Genomic DNA, 18812 nt, shown 5'->3' on the forward strand with positions numbered 1-18812 from the left:
TAGCCAACCCACTGTATGCCAGGCCTCGCACTAAATTCTGGGGATACATCAACGCACGAAGCGGACAAAAGCCTTTGCCCTCGCGGAGTCTAACATCTACGTGTCTCGGTTGTTTTAACGGATTTTTCTGACTTCTGCCAGGAAGACTACAGCTCCCATGAGCCCTGCGCCTGTTTAACCGGACTACAGTTCCCAGGAGACTGCGCGCACTGGGCTGGCCCCTCTCGTCTCTTATTCCAACTTCCTTCCGGGTTGGAAGGTCACCTCCTGCCCCGCGGCTCTCGCCGCTCCCCTCGTCCCCCCACAAGAGACAGGGTTGGAGAAAGTTCGACCGCAAATAGTTGTTTTAAAGTCTCCGTATTTCGGGACTCGGAGTTGACGTGACACGCCATCAGTTCTAGCTCAACGGTCCACCGCGGCGTCCTCCGTTGGGAAGTAACAGAGTGGGCCTACCACTCCCAGGAGGCTCCGCGCGCGCCAGGAGGACTACAACTCCCCGGAGGCAGCGCGGCGAGGGGGGCGGCCCGTGGCGGTGCCCGCAGGACCCCGGAGCAGGCGCGGGCTGCCCGGCGCGGCGCCCGCAGGACCCCGGCGGCTACCCATGCTGAGGTGAGTCCGCGGGAGCCGCCGCCGCCGCCGCCGCCGCTGCCGCCGCCGCCGCCGCTGCCGCTGTCCCGTCCCCGCCGCCGCCCCGCGCGGCCCTGCCGCCGGCCAGGATGCTGGAAGAAGCGGGCGAGGTGCTGGAGAACATGCTGAAGGCGTCGTGCCTGCCGCTCGGCTTCATCGTCTTCCTGCCCGCCGTGCTGCTGCTCGTGGCGCCGCCGCTGCCGGCCGCCGACGCGGCGCACGAGTTCACCGTGTACCGCATGCAGCAGTACGACCTGCAGGGGCAGCCCTACGGTGCGTGCACCCCGGCCTCGCCGGGCTCCCCGGAGCCCGGGCACCCGCCGCGCCGGCCTGGCCAGCTGCAGTGCAGCCCGCAGACCTCGCTTAGGCCACCCGACCCTTAGCCTTAGCCGAGCCGCAGACGAGTCAGAGCCTGCGTACGGACCCCTGCGTGGCGCCCAGCTCTGTCCGTCCCGCGCCCCTGGAGCCCTCAGCGCGGGCTCCCCTGGCCCCTGGCAAGGGCAGCGGGCCCCAGAACCCGGGGCTCCGACCCTCAGGCCAAGCTCCCTCTGCTCCTGGACCCTCGGATTCCCAGCTGGGCCGGAGTCGCACTGCCGAGGCCCCCTTCCCGGGACACCACCCGGGTGCCCATCCTCACTGGGCCGTGTCCCGGTGCCCAGAGCTCCCGCTTTGGGGGCGGATTTGGAGGTGAGCCTCCTGGCTTGGTTTCTGCCAGGCGGAGCCCCTCGATGGGCAGTTCCAACCAGCCCTGACCCTACCCGGCCCAGGTACCCCCACTGTTTTCTGCTCAGTGCCAGTATTGTCCCCTCGGGTCTCAGGAGCTCTGATCTCTAACCCAGACCTGGCCTCACGTCCAGGCCCATCTCTCCAGCCTCTCAGGGCCCAGCTCATGAGCCAGATTCCTTAGCCAAGGCCCCCGGCCCCCACTCCTTCCCATTTCAGTCCCCGTGCCTGTGGGCTTGTGGGGTCCCTTAGACCCCGTGTCTTGTCCCTTCCTTCGGTGCACACACCTCCCCCCCTTCGTCCAGCCTCCTCATCCTGGTACCCCACTTGCTCCCTCTGTCCAGGAATCCTGGATTGCCTCTGACCCTACTGGGTCCTCTGTCCCAGGCCTCCTGGCCCTGGAACGAGCACAGCTCTTTGGTTCCCCCTCCTGCCCCTTCTTCTTCCTCTCAAGGTCCTGATCCCAGCCCCTAAGCCTCAATTCTAAATTCCCTCATCTCTACTGGACTATAGCTGTATCTGGTGTTCCAGAACCTTCTGGCCTCTGGGTTTTTCTTCCAGCTTGGTGCCTTAGGCCCCTGCAAGTGCAAGTCTGATTTCTCCATAAAGAGCTTCCTCCCCCGTTCTGGTTGTCCTCACCTCTGACCCAGTCTCCTCTTGGACTGGCTCCTCCTGTTAGAACATCTCAGTCCTAGCCTGAGCCCCATGGATCCCCAGCCAAGCCCTTGGGGAACCCCGGGCCCTGCAGACATGTCCAGACATCCTCTCAGATCCGTCCTCACCCCAAAGTTAGGCCATTTGTGTTTAGAACAGTGGCTGTCAACCCAGGGGACGCTGGGTGATGACTTTGTGGTTGCCCCAAGTGGGGGTGCCCCTGGCATCCAGTGGGTGAGGCCAGGGATGCGACTCACCGCCCCTCAGTGCCCAGAACGCACGCCCCCACCCCCAGAGAACGACCCTGCCCTGCATGTCTTCGGTGCCAGGGGGCTGACCTGAGTGGGTTAGAGTGATGATCTTGACCTGAGGCCCCAGGCTCTGGAGGGGTGGGATGGAAGGCCAGGAGCCCCTGATGCCCTGGGCATGTTTTGGTGGAATGTTACACGTTCACGTGGGTGAAGGGCCTTTACCGGCGGCGTCCGGTAGAACTTTCTGTCTTGTGTGTCTTTGCTGTTTAACGTGGGAGCCACGAGCCACAGGTGGCCACTGGGCACTGGAGATGTGGTCCAGGCAAGGGAGGACGGGAGTTTGTAGCGTTGTGTCAGTTGTAATAAACCGAATCAGCCAAGGGTGGCTGGCGGCTGCCGGAGGAACCCGTGCTCCAGAAGGCGCAGAGCCCGGAACCTGAGATAACCGGATGCCGGGTGGATCTCCGTCCGGCTCTCTTTTCCTCTTTCCTCCCTTCCCTGGGTTCATTGCCCCTCCTCCTCCTGGGATTCTCTCCCATTCCTTTTTGTGGCTTGACATCTTCCCCCGTGTGGCGTCCGTAAAGACCTTGGGCTCTGGGGGGGTGCCCCCCGTCTCAGCCGAGAGCTTCTGGTGTGCAGCCCAAGGAGGCAGAGGCCCGGTGCGTGGGGGGTCACGCACCCTCCTGACCCCGTGCCCCTCACACCGGGCTGTGTCCACCTGGGGAGACGCTGGAGGGACTGTTGGTGCCGTTGTTCTGGTGGGACCGGAGGGAGCCCTGGCTCTCTGGCGGCCAGCGTGGTCTCTGAGCGCCGGCCTGCAGGTCATCGCCGATTGCCGTCTCCCCAGTGTCTTCAGCACCCCCGCCGTGCCTGCGGGCTCCCCGCCTCCTGGTGCAAACCTCGCTCCGAGTCTGCCTCCTTTCCTCACTTCCTGTTCTCTCCTCTTGAGAAACGCAGGCCGGCCGGCCGGCGGCTGGGAAAAAAAGGGGTGTGCCCTTTGTGCCGAAGTGCCAGCTGGGCTGAGGGTAATCCCGTCAGGTACAAGGCCACGGGCGTGACCCCGCCACCGCCTCCCGGAAGACTGGCCCTCCCGAGGTGACAGGTCGCTTTAACAGCCCTTGTGTGTGCGCCTTGCAGCGCTTAGCGGCCTGGTCGTACCTGCCTCACTTGATCCCCTAGGCTGAGGCGAGGCCCTGGGAGAGGTGGCGACGCGAGCACCCCTGTCAGGCCCCTGTACCCCTCGTGGTAAATAAAGTTTTATTGGCACACAGCCGTGGCCGCTGGTTGGCGTGCAGAACTGAGGACTTGAGGCGGGGCTGGCGTGGCCCGCAAGGTGAGAGGCTTGGCCTCCTGGCCCTTGATAGAGCAGTCTGCGACCCCTGCTCGGGCCTGGTCCTGTCGAGAGAACTGGCGGCTTCCGTCCCGCCCGGTCGTGGCACCCGCCGAGCCCGACCTCTTCCTGTCCGAGGTCCGTGGCGGGGGCAGCTGCACCAGCCACAGCTTTATGTCGGCAAAGAGGGTCTCTGCCCCTGGGGCCCTCGGGGTCCGGGGGGCGGTTGGGGGCCCGTGTCCACCCGTCTCTGCTCTCCCCGCTTCCCTTCTGGGATCCTCCCCCGGGAAGGTGGAGTCCCGCTCCGTGAGGGAGCACCAGGCCAGCTAGGCCTGCGTGCCTCCCCCTGTAGCTGATTTGAAGGACTCCGGGAGGCCGAGTGTGGGGCACGGGGGAGGGGCCTTCCCGGACTCCCAGCGCTTCGAGGACGACCTGAAGGTCTTGCTGCCCTCGCCCTGCCCGGCCCTCCTGGGGCTCCCACGGCCAGTCCGAGTCAGGGAAAAGGCCCCTGGAGGGAGCACCCCACCCCCGGCCCTGGGGACGTGGGTCACCTTCGTGCCTTGGTCACAGGCCCCCTGCTCCCAAGATGGCCTTCCCTTTCCCACCTGGGACGCCGTCCCCTTTCCCCTGACCAGCCCCTTCCCTGGTCTGTCTGCCTTCTCCGGAGGCCGCGTTCCTGGAAAGCAGAGGTGGGGGCCGGGGGGCCGGCTCTGAGCTTGAGGGGTTCGTAGCCGAGCGTCCGTGTGGACACCTGCCCCCGCAGCTCTGACCTTCGGATGGCAAGGCCGGGCTCCCCGTCATGACTTTGAGCATCCACTGTCCGGGTCTGCGATGGGAGGCCCCGGGGCCACATCCAGCCTCCCCCCACCCCCGCCCCGCCCCGCCCCGCATGTAACATGGTTGCTGGTTTTGCAATCGTTGCTTCTCTTTGCTGTTTGAGTGATTTGATGTAAAAATTGGGATTTTTTCTGGAGAGCTGCCTAAGTCCCCTTTCCCACCGTGCTTGGGAGGCAAACGGCCCCTGAGGGCCTGCCATGCACCACGCATGGGGACAGTGCCGCCGTGGGAAGTTACGTAGATGTTAGCGCTTGTCCACGTGCAGGCATTTAGCGTCCGTGTGGCTTCTGGCCGGTTTTCTCCAGCGCGGCCCTCTCAGGGCTCAGGTGCCTGTGTCTGGGGGAGACCCCTGTTGACCCCAGAAAAGCTCTCCACCATCCTGGTTCCAACCCACCTCTTCTTGGATGGAGGGTGGGGGGGGGCGGGGATTCAGTTGCCTGGAAGCTCCCGTCTCTAGCTCTCTCCCTGATTTTCTGGAACTTTCTTCAGCTCTCAGAAGAGAGTGAGAGATGGCCCTTGGCTGTAGAGCGGAGGCTCCGATCTGGGGCAGTCCGGCCCCGGGGGGACTCTGGGCCGTGTCTGGGGACACCTGAGCCCCTGGCACCCAGGGAGGAGGGTCTTAGCTCTTAAGTGGTTCTTAGGGGCCCTGTGACGCACCGGAGTTTGAGTGGGTGCTGCGCCTGTGGGCGGTGAGGCGCAGGCCTTGGCGGACGTGGTCTTGCCCGTGTCTGCTGTGCCTGTGGCCGCTGTGGGACACGTAGGGGGTGAGACCGTGGGGGTCCTCGAGTCCGTGGTTTCCAGGTGCGGGTCCCGGGGCCCCACTGAGGGAGGCCCTGCCCGCCCTCCTGCAGGCACTCGGAACGCAGTGCTCAACACGGAGGCCCGCACCATCGACGCGGACGTGCTGAGTCGCCGCTGCGTGCTCATGCGGCTGCTGGACTTCTCCTACGAGCAGTACCAGAAGGCCCTGAGGCAGTCGGCCGGCGCCGTGGTCATCATCCTGCCGCGAGCCATGGCCGCCGTGCCCCAGGACGTCATCCGGGTGAGTGTCCCCCCCTCGCCTTCCACACAGGCTTGGGTCCAGAAACTTCCGCAGGAAGAAGATCACTGGGTTCGGAGAGAGCTGTGTGCCCTCGGGCCGGGTGCCTGCCCCTGCCTTGCCCTCCGCCCTTCAGAGAGCGGGCTGCCGCCTGTTTGCCTCTTGGTCGTGGCCCCTGCCACCCCAGGGTGATCCTGTCCTTAAGGGGACACGCCTGTGACTGGGGAGCCCCTCGCATCCGGGGGGTGGGCTGTGCCGAGGCGGCGACCTGCTTCGAGTTAACGGGGTCTCACGGGCCCCCGTGAAACTCCACGGACGGAGAGGCTTTTGCGGATGAGATGCGGGGGTGGGGCTGTGGAGGGGGCTCCGCCTCACCGAAGCCTAGTTCGGGGGTGGGCGGGGGCTGCAGATTGGCAGAGTCTCGGCCTCCGGCCCCAGGACTGTGGCACGGCCGGTGCGCCTCGTGTGCGGGCACCTTGTGCTCACTGCGTGCGGGTCCCTGCCGTCAGCCTAGGGTGCCGACATCTGAGGATGTGATGGTCGTGGGGGCTGGCGCCGGCCCACAGTGACACCAGATCTGACCCCAGACCTGGCCAGCTCCCTCTCTGTCCTCCCAGCCTGCTTTCTCCCTGGCGGGTACCGCCTGGGCGCCCCGTGGCGTTGCCACCCTCTCTCAGCCCTCCGTCCTTGTCCCGTCTGCGCCCACCCCCCCGTCCCATCCTGTCCTCTCCGGTGTGATCCTCGCCTTATCGGCCAGCCTCATGGGAGGCTGCCTGTGCTCCCGGGACGGCCACTGCCCCCCGCCCCCCCCCCCCGCCCCCCCCCCCCCCCCCGCAGGCCAGAAGCCCCCTAAACAAGCCTCTCCTCCACAGCAATTCATGGAGACCGAGCCTGAGATGCTGGCCATGGAGACCGTGGTCCCTGTGTACTTTGCCGTGGAGGACGAGGCCCTGCTGTCTATCTACGAGCAGACGCAGGCCGCGTCCGCCGCCCAGGGCTCCGCCTCCGCTGCCGAAGGTAGGCTTGGGCGGCAGGACGGGGCTGGCGTGTGGGGTCCGGGCCTGTTGAGGGGCCGCGTCTCACAGCGAGCGCACGGCCCTGCACGCACCGGCTGTGCCACAGACCTGGGGCTGGAGGCCAAGACCCTGCCGTTCCGCCCCTGGTTCCTGTGCAAACAGAAGCCGGAGAACCACTGACTCGGGGAGGCGTTTCTCATGTTCAGCCTCTGATGGCTTCTGGGAAACACAGACACCTGTTCACCTGCCGAGGGTTCTGTCCGTGCCACCATATCATGCTGGAGTCTGTCGGGAAGGGGTGGCAGCGTCCTTGGGGAGGGAGGAAACCCGTCCTTCTGTTCCGTGGACCAGGGGCGTCCACGAGCTTGGAGCGGGGCAGGTGGCCGTCGAGAGAGAGCTAGCAGAAGCACTCAGAGACGCCGGGGAAGGGACCTGCCTGACACTCCCTTCTCACGTGTGCGAGTGGTGGGTGTGACCGGTGCCAGGGCACGAGTGTCTTCCCTGCCAGGCTCTTTGCCCTGCCCAGTCCTCACACCGCGCCCCGGTTCACGGGGGCGGTCCCGTGTCCAGCTGGCCTTAGACCGAACCCCTGCCGTCTGGGGTGTTGGGGCGACAAGGATGCCGCCTCTGGTTCGGGAGCCCCCAGGGGCTTGGGCTGACGCTCCCCAACCTGTCCTCAGTGCTGCTCCACACCGCCACTGCCAACGGCTTCCAGATGGTCACCAGCGGGGTCCAGAGCAAGGCCGTGAGTGACTGGCTCATCACCAGTGTGGAGGTGAGTTTCTGCCCCGCCCCCTGCCTGCCACACTAAGGCCTGGGGAGGGGGGCATCCTGGCTCTCTGAGCTCAGCCCCACCTGTTCCCCACGGAGGGAGCCTCTGATAGGGAAATCGGGTCAGATCTCCCCACCAGCCCATCTCCTGCCTTCCATTGCCAGCCCCAGCCACACATCAAGTCTCTTCATCCTGCCTCAGGACCTTTGCACTGGCTGTCCCTGCCTCGCAGAGAGCTCCCCTTCCCGCTGTGGCCTTTTCTTTTCATATCATGATACCTCCAAGGCTGAATCCTCAGAACTTTCTGGGGACACACACCCCCTGTTGTCCACAGCTCAGCTGAGCTGGGAGAGAGCTGAGCTCTGGGTGTTGAAGTAGGCAATTAAAGCGGCAGGCCAAACATGAAAGAGTTCAGCCCGTCATCACCTCCTGTGGGGGTGGAAGCAAGCGTGTAGGCCGGAGGAAACCCTGACTCGGCTGCTCTGTTCTCCCCCGTGTCGAGGGTCAGCTCTGTCGCCAGCCGTGGGGGGCCTGGACGGAAAGCTCCAGCACCCAGGGTGGGGAGGTGGCGAGGGGGAGGGCTGGCAGTGGAAAAGCACAAAGTGGGGACTGTCTTCTTTTCGTGGTGTCATCGTGTCCGTCGTGTCCCCCACCCCAGTGAGGAGGTCTCCCTGGAGACCGCCTGGGGGACCCTCACAGAGGCCCCGGAAACAAAGGCACAGGGCAAGGAGCACAGATGGGGCAAGTGCATGGCCAGGGGCTGAGTGCCCGGTGGCAGCCTGCCAGCCTGAGAAACCACATACAGTTTCAACCCGGAGCCGGAGTCGTCCCGTGGCAGGCCTGACCCAGGCCTGGCTTTACCTCGTGTCCAGGGATCGTCCCATCTGACACGCTCGGAGCCTGCGTGTCGCTCTTTTCTTTCCTACCGGCCCCGGCGCCGGAGGAGCTGAGACCGTGTCATCTCGGCCTGTGTGGTGTCCTGGGAGCCTGACCAGGCGCCTGTGCACAGCAGGCCCTCAGCGAGCACTTGAGCTGAGCGTGCTGGTCGCCCCGGCCTCTGTTTGGGCCAGGCGGGCCTGAGTCCCCAGTGGCTCACACCAGACGGCGCCAGGCTACTCGGCCAGCCCCTGGTGCCGGCGTGCGGGCTCCGTGCGAGTTGGGGTGCGGCTAGCCCTCCCCTCTCCAGAACTAAGCGAGTCCGCCTCGGGAGTTTAACCTGCTTTCTCCGTGAGCACTCTGAGCCCTGCTGTGATCGGGAGGCAGCAGCGGGCGGGATGCCCTTCCTTCCTGGAAGAACTCCCCTGCAGTTGGGGGAGGTCCGAGGGTGGCAAGCGGGCACTTCGGCCCAGCGGGAGACGGGCTCTGCCGGGGCAGTCACGCCTGCAAACAATGGCTCATCCCAGTCCGCGCAGGGACCCTCGAGGACGCCAGACTGGCAGGTCTATAGCGGCGAGGGGAGTCGGGGCCCCGGGCGGGGTGGGCCGCCCGCAGGGACCGGGTGCAGGGGGCTGGGCAGGGTGGCCGGTGGGGCTGGGCAGGCCGGTTCAGGATGTGGGGACGGCGCTGCCCCGTCGAAGCAGTGGATGAAATTAGAAGAGGAATAGCGCCAAAACCGTGTGACGCATCGCGGCAGGGCCCTTGCCATCGGGCTCCCGGAGGTGGGGCCGAGCAGCAGCGGGTCCGGGTGCCAGGGGGTTAATAGCAGCGGGGCCGCCCGGGGTCTGGTGGGTTCTTGCCTTTCAGGAGTCTCTCTCAGCCTGCCAGCCTGGCCGTCCTGGCCTGTGGTTCTAGAAACCTCTGCAGTGCCCTGAGGCCTCTGCCATCCCTGTTATCTGGGTCGAAGCGGGGGGCATGGAGGAAGTGGGGGCGCTCGGCTGCCCCTCTACTCTCCCTGGCCCCCGTTGGCTCACGCAGCCGGTGCTGGGATCAGTCTGTCTCGAGAGGCCTGAGCCCGTGCGGTCGGCAGCGTGCCCGTGGTCTCGGGCGGGGACCCACACCCGAGCTGTGGTCCCGGGTCTCGGCCGGCTCCCCGTGGACGGCAGCCAGGAGGGCTCGCCAGCGGCCGCTTCCCATCTGACGTGGCTAAGGCCCTCGCAGAGCTCGCCCTCTAGCTGGCAGGATCAGAAAAACGGCCTCAGCCGTGTGCTGGCAAAGACCCTGGGCCACCCCGTCCGACCTCTCTGCACCCCGGGACTAGCCTTGGACGGGAGGAGTGGAGGCTGAGGCCTTTGCTGACAAGAGGTGGTTCTGCTTTGTCACCCCCGTGACTTCAGCGAGGGCCAGTCCACACGTGCTGGGTCTCCAGCTGGGGCGCCGGGACCTGGACCCCGGACCCCGATGGGCTCCTGTGGCCGCGTTCTGAACTGGCTGCCTCTCATCAGCAGAGCTCTGCTCCTGCCCTGACGGTGGCTCGGGGCTCAGCCTTCGAAAGATGGGTCGGGTCTCCAGTTGGGGAAGCACGACAGAGAGAGCAGTGGTCGGCGTGCTGCGGCCCTCGTGACTTCTTGTGTAAATAAAGTTTTATTGGCGCCTGGCCACAGCCATTGGTTCACGTATTGTCCGTGACGGAGCCGGCAGGGCTCGAGAGAATGCCCCACCCCATGGGGCAGCCGGAACTGTTTCTGGCCGTTGGGCCCCCCCCCCCCCCCCCCCCCGCCAGCATGCCTTTCACAGACTGTCTCTCTCTCTGCAGGGGCGGCTGACCGGGCTGGGTGGAGAAGACCTTCCCACCATCGTCATCGTGGCCCATTACGATGCCTTCGGAGTGGCCCCTGTACGTATGCGGGCACTTTGGGGAGGGGCCCGGGCATCCCCACCCCCAGCCCTGCTCCAGCCTAGCTCAGAGGTGGAGCGTTTCTGTGCAGTGTGGCTGGGGTCACGGCAGCGGCACCCGCCCTCTGAGGCCCCGGAGGATCCCTGGCACGGGTGGCATCGTGGAGCAGACACGGGCTGATCTGAGGCAGGTCTTGCGGCCAGGGTCCCGCAAGAGATGGGTGGCCGGAAATCGAGACCAGGGTGTCTGTGCCAGGGTCCTCAGGACCCCTGCCAGGAGCAGGGATGTGTGCAAAGATTCCCCGGGGTGGGGGTGTGCTGGGAGGACCCCAAGGCCGTGGTTTTTATAAAGGATGAGAAGCAAATAATCTCAGGGCATAGGCACGGGGTGGGGGACGGCACAGGGACACCGGGCTAAGCTTCCAGAATCGTCTCCCGGGGTATCCCCTAGGACGAGCTTGATCCCCCCCCCAAAACGACACGTGACCACACGTGAGGTGTGGTCTCCAGGGGGCGTAGAGACCCAGCGCCCAGGTTCTCACCGGGGGCCGGTCAGCAGGCCCCTCTGCCGGGCTCGGGCGGAGACCCCAGACCCCAGGAGGGGAGCGGGTCCTCGGCGCAAACCTCGTGTCTGCACAGACAGCTCCGGGACACGAGCCCCCCGCCGGCGAGGGTGGTGGGAGCCCCGGAGTCCGGGTCCAGACGCCGCTGAGGGCCAGCCTCGCCAGCAGTCCTCTGAGGAGGGAAGTGTCGGGCCTGCTGAGTTCTGCTGCCCTGCAGGCCTCCCGCACCCCCTCACCCCCTGCCGAGCTGTCTGAGCCCCCTGCACAGTGAGGTCACGGTCACTGCTCACTCTCACCAGCTTGTAAACAGTGTCTGTGGCTTCATCAGGAAAGTCTTGCTTTGAAAGAAAAACTGTCCAAACCGAAGAGGTTGCCAGTGGCAGCCCGGCGTGAGGTCCTGGCCGTGTGACCATGGCAATGGTGAGCAGCCGTTCCAAGGGCCACCCCACCTGGGAGGCCAGCGGTCCCGGATGCCTGGACCCGCCGGGGCCCGAGGCAAGGCCTGAGCTGTCCCCTCGGGATGCTCAGCCTCGTCGTCATTCTCCCTCCCGCCTCATCTGCAGCCTTTTAGATTATTTTGTTTTTAATCCCCCGCCCCCTGCCGTGAAGTCTGCCTGCCTGCCTTCCGTGAGATGTAATTCATTTAAAAATTGTTCTTTTAAAGCAAATGTTTTAGTACAGAGTAGGACACTCAGAGCTGTGAAAACCATCACCGTCTACTTCCAGAACATTCTGTCACCCCAAAAGTAGCCCCATCCCCATCAGCGGTCACTCCCCGTCGCTCCCCAGATCCCACGAGCCCCCTTCCTGTCTGTGGATGAGCCTGTTCTAGACGTTTCACACACAAGGACTCACAAGCCATGTGGCCTCTGGTATCTGGTTCCTTCCCCGAGCCTCATGTTACCTTTTCCCCTGAATTTTAATGTGTCAATATGTGATATGTTGGCTACAGACTGTAACCTGGGGGGTCCCCGAGCCCTATTATAGAATCCAATTTTTTTTCTTATCTGATTACCATGTTGTTGGGAGTGTTCCTTCAGATTACAGAATGCGGATGAGTCGGGGGCTTTCACAGCTTGGGGGGGGGGGCGCCTGCACCGCCCTCCTGCCCCCCAGTAGCACAGGTGGGGGGGCAGGAAGGGGGGCTGCATTCCTGGGGCAGGTGCTCCGACCAGGCCGCCCCCGTGGGGCAGAGTCTTGGCGAGCAGGGCTGGAGCCGGGGAGCGAGGCGCGGCCCAGAGGCAGGGTGCAGGGCTCCGGCTGCCAGGGCAGGGCTGGCGAAGTGACCTCCGGCCTCGTGTCCCTCCTGCCCGCAGTGGCTGTCACACGGTGCGGACTCGAACGGGAGCGGCATCTCTGTGCTGCTGGAGCTCGCCCGCCTCTTCTCCAGGCTCTACACCTACAAGCGCACCCACGCCGCGTATGTAACAGCGGGGGGGGGGGGGGGGGGTGCTGCGCACACCCCCAGGAGTAACTGCACCGAGGTCCCCCGGGCGCCGGGCCTGGAGCTGAGCCCCACCTGGGTCCTGCACCCCAGGGACACCGGGTCCCGTCTGGGGCCGTCTGGCACTGAGTGGGTGGGTCCGGGGATGCCGCTCGCCCCCCACGGAGCCCGGGTCGCCCCACAGAGCGTCCACGGTGCTGGGACAGGGACACCCTGCTCTGAGGGGCCAGGGCTCAGTGCCTGTGGGAGACCAGCTCCTCCTCGGGGGCCCGGTCTCACCTCCACGGCCGACACCCGCTCTCCCCATGCTGCCAGGTACAACCTCCTGTTCTTTGCTTCTGGAGGGGGCAAGTTCAACTACCAGGGAACCAAGCGCTGGCTGGAAGATAACCTGGACCACACGGGTGAGCGGCCCCGGGGGGCTGGGGCTGGGGCTGGGGGCCGGGGCCGCAGAGGGGCCCCCCCCAACCGCTCTTGCTGCCACGCAGACTCCAGCCTGCTCCAGGACAACGTGGCCTTCGTCCTGTGCCTGGACACCGTGGGCCGCGGGGACAGCCTGCACCTGCACGTGTCCAAGCCGCCCAGGGAGGGGACGCTGCAGCACGCCTTCCTGCGGGAGCTGGAGACGGTAGGTGCCAGAGCGCGTGCCCGCTGCCGCCCGGGGTCTCTGGCCCCGCGCGCGCTCGTTGCCTCGCGGTCGCGTCCAGCAGGCTGGTGATCAGGCGCTTGGTACGTGCTGGCGCCCGAGGACTAGGGACTCGGGAACCCTCTTGGCCCCCAAGGCCCTGCGTGAACGTCCGTGGTCTGAGCTGGCGCGGGCCCCCCTCGCGGAGACAGGCGGCATCCGGGGCGGGGGTGTCGCCCTGATGGGCCCCGCCCCCGCACAGGTGGCCGCCCACCAGTTCCCGGAGGTGCGGTTCTCGATGGTGCACAAGAAAATCAACCTGGCGGAGGACATCCTGGCCTGGGAGCACGAGCGCTTTGCCATCCGCCGGCTGCCTGCCTTCACCCTGTCCCATCTGGAGAGCCACCGCGACGGCCAGCGCAGCAGCATCATGGATGTGAGGTGAGTGTGGGCGCGGCCGCGAAGCCTCCCCTCCGTCCATGCCCGGTTGTGGGCGATCTTTGAGGGGCGACAGTGTAGGTGCAGGTGCCCGGATGGAGGGAGTGAACCCAAAACGTGGGTGGTCGGGAAGGGGCCAGCGTTGGCTGAGGACCCCAGGAACAGTGGGGGGCCGGGGGCCTGGGGTCGGATTACTGAGTGTCCCTCATTAGCGATGGGGAGGCTGCGTGAGTGGTTTGGGGTCCCCTGGCCCCCACATGTGATGTCCAGACCCCACGCGTGACTTTCAGACGCTGGGCACCTCGGTCTACCCTGCTTCCCACATGCTGCAGCATCTGTCCCTGGGCCTTTGCACGGCCGTGCTGAGGCCTGGCGAGTGGTGCCCTGTCTCGTGTCTCCTTGGGGAGCCCTCCCCACCCCTTTCTTCCTCACCATCTCTCTCCAAGACCCTGTGCACCTCTGGCTTCTGCCATTTTGTGACTTCACTTCTCGTTCGTGGCTCCCTGTGGCCTGTCGGCCCTCAGTGGGGCCAGGGTTTTATGGTGGCCTTGGGGCTGGGCCCAGCCCTGTTGCTGGACATGTCTGCTGGGGGGTGAGAAGCTGGTCCTCGAGGAGGCCCTGCCAGGCAGTGGGTGAGGCCTAAAGAGAGAGCAGGTGTGGGCAGGGTGTTGACTGTTCCTGGGGCATCAGGGAGGCTTCCTGGAGGAGGCGGTGCTACATACAGTCGAGGGGCTTCCGGAGAAGGGCGTTCCGGGCGGAGAGAGCGGGAGGGAAGGGGCTGGGCCCTGGCTAATCCCTCCGCCTTCCCGGCCCCCCCCCCCCCCCCCGCGCTGTACACACTCGGCTGGGCGGTGTTTTGCGCCAGAGATCCTTTTCCGGGTCTGTGTGTTGCCTGCGCGGCCTCAGGAGGGTGTCTCTGGGTGTCTGTGCGATTTCCCCCCTTCGTGTAAGGACCCAGGGCTCATCCCCTCCAGCGCGACCTCGCCTTCACTGGTCACGTCCGTGGAGGCCCCGCTTCTCAGGCATGGCCTGTCCCCAGGCTCTGGGTGGGCGTGAATGTGGGGACATGTTCACCCGGCCCAGGACATCGCATCAGTGATGTCCGCCACAACCGCGGGGGCGGGTCCCCCCTGACCGCCCCCGCGTTCCCGATGAGGAAACTGAGGCCCAGAGCCGCTCACCATTCCAGGCAGATGCTGGGGAGGCGCCCGCCCTGCCCGAGGCGGCGGCTGTGGCTTTGTTTGTTTGTATCATCATCGGAAATACGACCACTGTTTTTCTGGCGATTTTAACTGAGGCTGATTCCAGACACATCCGTGCGCTTTCTTCACGCCTGCCCTAAGGTCCCGGGTCGACTCTAAAACCCTGACGCGCAACACCAGGCTCATCGCGGAGGCCCTGACCCGAGTCATCTACAACCTGACCGAGAAGGTGAGCCCCCACCGCGCCCGCCAGCTCCCGGCCCGCCCCCGCCGGGCGGCCAGACTCAAGGTGCGTCCCCCCCCCCCCCCCACTGTCTCCACAGGGCACCCCCCCAGACATGCCGGTCTTCACGGAGCAGATGGTAAGGGCGGGGCGGGGGGCGGGGCGGGGGGGACGAGGAGGGGGCGGGGCCGGCGGGGGCGGGGGGGGGGGGGGGGGAGGGGGCGGGGCCGGCGGGGCGGGGAGAGGAGGAGGGGCGGGGCCGGCGGGGCGGGGAGAGGAGGAGGGGGCGGGGAGAGGAGGAGGGGGCGGGGAGAGGAGGAGGGGGCGGGGAGAGGAGGAGGGGGCGGGGAGAGGAGGAGGGGGCGGGGCCGGCGGGGTCCCGTGACCGCGGCCCCCGCCCCGCAGCAGATCCAGCAGGAGCAGCTGGACTCCGTGATGGACTGGCTCACCAACCAGCCCCGCGCGGCCCAGCTGGTGGACAAGGACGGCACGTTCCTCAGCACCCTGGAGCACTACCTGAGCCGCTACCTGAAGGAGGTGAAGCAGCACCACATCAAGGCGGACAAACGGTGAGGCGCCGTCTGCCCGTCCCCCCCCCCCCCCGACAGCCGCGTGGGCTGTGGCTCCCCGCTCAGCAGGCACCCGGGGGCTTCCAGAGCAGATGGAAACAGTGGACGGAAGTAAAACAAGGAGTTCAAAGTACAGGTGTCCAGTGAAATGCGATTCCATGCAAAGGCTTATTTACATGTTCTTGTTTAGCGTAAGTATGTCTCCTGTAGTGTTTGGGATATACTTATCCTGACGGCCGATTTTTCTTTATTTAAAATCCGAAGGTAACTGATGTCCTGTGTTTAATTGGGCAGCCTTGTATCCTCCCCCGCCCTCTGGTCCTTTCATGCTCTGGTATCTAGTGACTCGTACCCCGGTCCCCGGGCTGCCCTCAGGATGCTCCTCCCCACCACGGGCCACCTGGGTTCTGTCTTTTTTTCTGCGGCTCAGAGCCCCCCACGTGGGCCAAGCTAGCACCTCAGGGCCTTGTGGCCGGAGGGAACCTGCAGGAGATCTCCCCACACTGCTTGGTGCCCTTTGCTGGCTTTTTACCTTCTCCCGACTCATGGTGTGCCTGAGAGTCAGAGACCTTGGGCGGAAGAGGAAACCGAGGCTCAGAGTGGACCCACGGCTGTGGAGCCAGGGCCTCTGATTCCCAGACCACCTTGCCCTCTCTCTATGGAAATGCTTTCCAGACCAGTAAATTCTTAGCAGTCACCCTACTGCGTTTTTAAAGAGTGTTCTGACGCCCAGAAAAGCAATAGGAAAGAGGTTACTTCAGGACAAAGAATAGTTCTTCCCCAGGAGGGTGAGTGGCAGCTTTGCCCAAGCACGCACGTGCACACACACACACACGCACGCACGCACGCACGCACGCGCTCCCTCCCCCGTTCTGGGCCCACGGGCCCTCCAGGCGGTCTGGTTTCTGGGGGACACAGAACGTGGCCCCGCTGCTGGGTGACCCCGCTGAGGAAGTGCTCTCTCCTCAGGGACCCCGAGTTTGTCTTCTATGACCAGCTGAAGCAGGTGATGAATGCCTACAGGTGAGCTGCCCTGGGTCACTGCCCGTGGCGTGCGGTCCAGGGACACGGAGGCAGCCCGCACCCTCCCCTGACCCCGCCGACGCCCCGGTCTCCCTCAGGGTCAAGCCAGCCATCTTCGACCTGCTGTTGGCCGTCTGCATCGGCGCCTACCTCGGGATGGCCTACACGGCGGTCCAGGTGAGCCGGGGGAGGGCCGGGAGGGGGCTCACCCAGCCAGGTGCGTGCTCACCCCCACCCTGCCTAGCAGGACGTGACCCCCAGGCAGCCCTTGGGCCCAGCTCTCACTCACGCCCCCCACGCCGCCCCTATAGCACTTCGACCTCCTGTACAGAACCGTTCAGAGACTGCTCGTGAAGGCCAAGACGCAGTGACGCCCCCGCCTGCCACCCCTCCCCACGCCACAGCCGGCCGGCACCCCGAATTACAGAGCTTTTCCGTGTTGCTCTTGAGGACTTGGGGGGTTCTTTCTCTTTTCTGTCCCGTGAACTCTATGGGAGGAGCATTTGGTGGAGGCCCCGGGGCCGGGCCCTGGACTTGGGGACAAGTCTGCGGACGAGCCCCCCGCCCCGGAGGCGATCCCCCAGCCCTCAGGGTTCACGGGCTGCAGGATGACCAGAAAGGCACCCGGCACGTCCCTCCTTTTGCCCGCGACGCTGACCGGCGACTGCAGGCTGAGGGGCAGGGGGCCGCCCCTCTCTGGCCCTGTCTGGCCTCACGCCGCCCTGTCCGCCTGGTGATGTGGGTGCTCAGCCTCTTGTCTGCCGGGCAGCACCAGCCCATCCCTCGGGGACTGGGTCCCCCCACCCTGGCCTCTCGCCTCGGGTGCGGCCTTGGAACACGTGTGCCCCGAGCCCCTGGCTTGTCACAGCCTCTGCCCTCCCGCCGTGCCCGGGGCACTTGAGCCTGTCCCTTGGGGACCCGGCTGCCCCGACGCCCCTGGGGCGGGAGACAGGCGTGGAGAGAGGAGGCACCCTAGCCCTCTGCCCCTTCCCTTGGGCTCTCTGGGCCTCGGTCTCCTCACCTGTGGAGTGGAGGCTGTGTTCTGGGGGCAGCCGGTGCCCCCGCGTCTGAGGACGGCATCCAGGCTGGGGATCGAGGAGAGCGTTTGCTGGAGAAGTCGTGACTGTGGGGCCCACGGGGCTGCTGCCCTTCCCAGGACCTGGGACCTGGAGAGGAAGGTCTGGGCCTGAACCCCACAAATCAGGCTCCTTGTAAGGGAAGGGTGTGGAGGGGGCCTCCAGTGCTGCTGAGATTGATCTCAGGGAGACCCAGGCGAACCGATTCATTAGCAATATAATCAGTGAGGTGTTCTGTGCGGAGGGGAGGGTCAGGATGAGGGAGGCTCTGGGCACCTGCCTCAGCCCCCAGGGAGGCCTTAACGGAGGGTCTGGAGAGCAGGGGAACCGCTCCCTCCCACGTGCCCCCCCCCCCCCCCCAGCCAGCCCTCCCCAGAAGCCAGCTCACCACCCACTGCAGGGACGGGCTCCCGGGGGCTGTGTCTCCGTCTCCACCTTGGGCCTCCTGCCTTCGCCAAGCCAGACCGTCCCTGTCCCAGCCCCCCAGGCACAGGGAGGGGCAGGTGTGGGGTCTACAGGCTCTCCTGCCTCTGCCCCTCTCCCCCCCACCTTGCCCTGCTGGGTGGCCTGTCTCCCCCAGAGACTGTTTACCGAGTGCCCAGCCAGCCCGGCCACCTCTGGGGGCAGGACTCGAGGACCGGTGTTGGCCCGTCTTCCCCACGTGTGCCTGCCCAGCGGGTGTCCCTCCTGCTGGGGCGGCCGTCAGGACTGCTAACTGTTCAGAGCTCAGGCTGGTCGGGGACGGACTTGGACGATCAGAAAATAAAGCCATATCGAATGATCCGCCTCTCGTGTCCTGTCCGGGAGCCGCTTCTAAGGTGTTTTGTGCTCCTTGAGGGGCCTGGGGCCAGGTGAGCGGGGTCGGTCCTTCCTGGCCCCCAGCTGCCTGCTGAGGGTGGAAACCCACTCGCTGTCCAGTGGGATCACGGTGTGTGTTTGATTCCTGGGGCAGCTGTACCCCGACCGGGCACCCTGAGCAAGTTTCCGGTCTCCCAGCTCTGGAGGCCAGAAGTCAGGGGCAGGGCGTGGGCAGGGCTGGCTCCCGGGTCCCCGACAGTCTCTTCCTGGCTCTCTCGGGTCCCTCGGCTCGTGGGCGTGTGGCTCCAGCTGCGCCTGCACATTCCGTCTGCTTCTCTCCCGCTCTCAGGCCCCCACCCCCGGGGCAGCACCACAACCTCTCTGCTGATAAATATGCAAAGACCCTCTTTCCAGAGAAGGTCACGTGCTGAGGCTCCCGTGGGTGTGAATCGGGGCTGGGGGGGGGGGGCAGGGGGCTGTATGCAGGCTGCCCCCATCATCCCGCCTCCCCTGACCCCCAGTCCCAAACCAGTCTCCAGGGCGGTCCGGGCCGGAGCACAGCCACTGCGGCGCTCGGGTGCAACGCTCCACTTCGGGTTTACAGGGCCCAGGTCTCTGCTCCAGGCCTGGGAGCTCCCGCCAGGTGCCTGCCCCCCAGGCTTACCCTGCTCGGCTCCACCCAGATCTGTCGGCCGGTTAACGGCGTCCGTGTGTCCTCTGTGGTGGTCAGTGAGGACAAACAAGGTGTTCTCAGGGGCTGGTGTTCTGGATGTGGGAGAGGACAGCCTGCGCGCGGTCTCAGAGCTCCGAACCGCCGGCAGGCGGTGTAG

At 65.8% G+C, this 18812-nt stretch overlaps 1 protein-coding gene across 2 annotated transcripts; it reads left to right on the plus strand.

The window, feature by feature from the left end:
* The first annotated feature begins 679 nt into the window (after positions 1 to 679).
* Positions 680 to 17967, plus strand: NCLN (nicalin). Of its 2 annotated transcripts, none has more exons than XM_030298290.1 (15): positions 680 to 900; positions 5274 to 5464; positions 6334 to 6478; positions 7158 to 7252; positions 9942 to 10022; positions 11901 to 12004; positions 12344 to 12432; positions 12517 to 12656; positions 12916 to 13094; positions 14435 to 14522; positions 14617 to 14655; positions 14925 to 15085; positions 16055 to 16108; positions 16207 to 16285; positions 16420 to 17967. In XM_030298290.1, exons 1-15 carry the CDS (start codon positions 717 to 719, stop codon positions 16477 to 16479), a joined length of 1689 nt encoding a protein of 562 aa, XP_030154150.1. In that variant the 5' UTR covers positions 680 to 716; the 3' UTR covers positions 16480 to 17967. The 2 variants fall into 2 exon arrangements, with proteins under 2 accessions (XP_030154150.1, XP_030154142.1); XM_030298282.1 differs by having other exon boundaries at positions 681 to 900; positions 14922 to 15085.
* Positions 17968 to 18812: the final 845 nt, after the last annotated feature.

The sequence above is a fragment of the Lynx canadensis genome, chromosome A2 (genome assembly GCF_007474595.2).
Source record: "Lynx canadensis isolate LIC74 chromosome A2, mLynCan4.pri.v2, whole genome shotgun sequence".
In the NCBI taxonomy this organism is placed as follows: Eukaryota; Metazoa; Chordata; class Mammalia; order Carnivora; family Felidae; genus Lynx; species Lynx canadensis.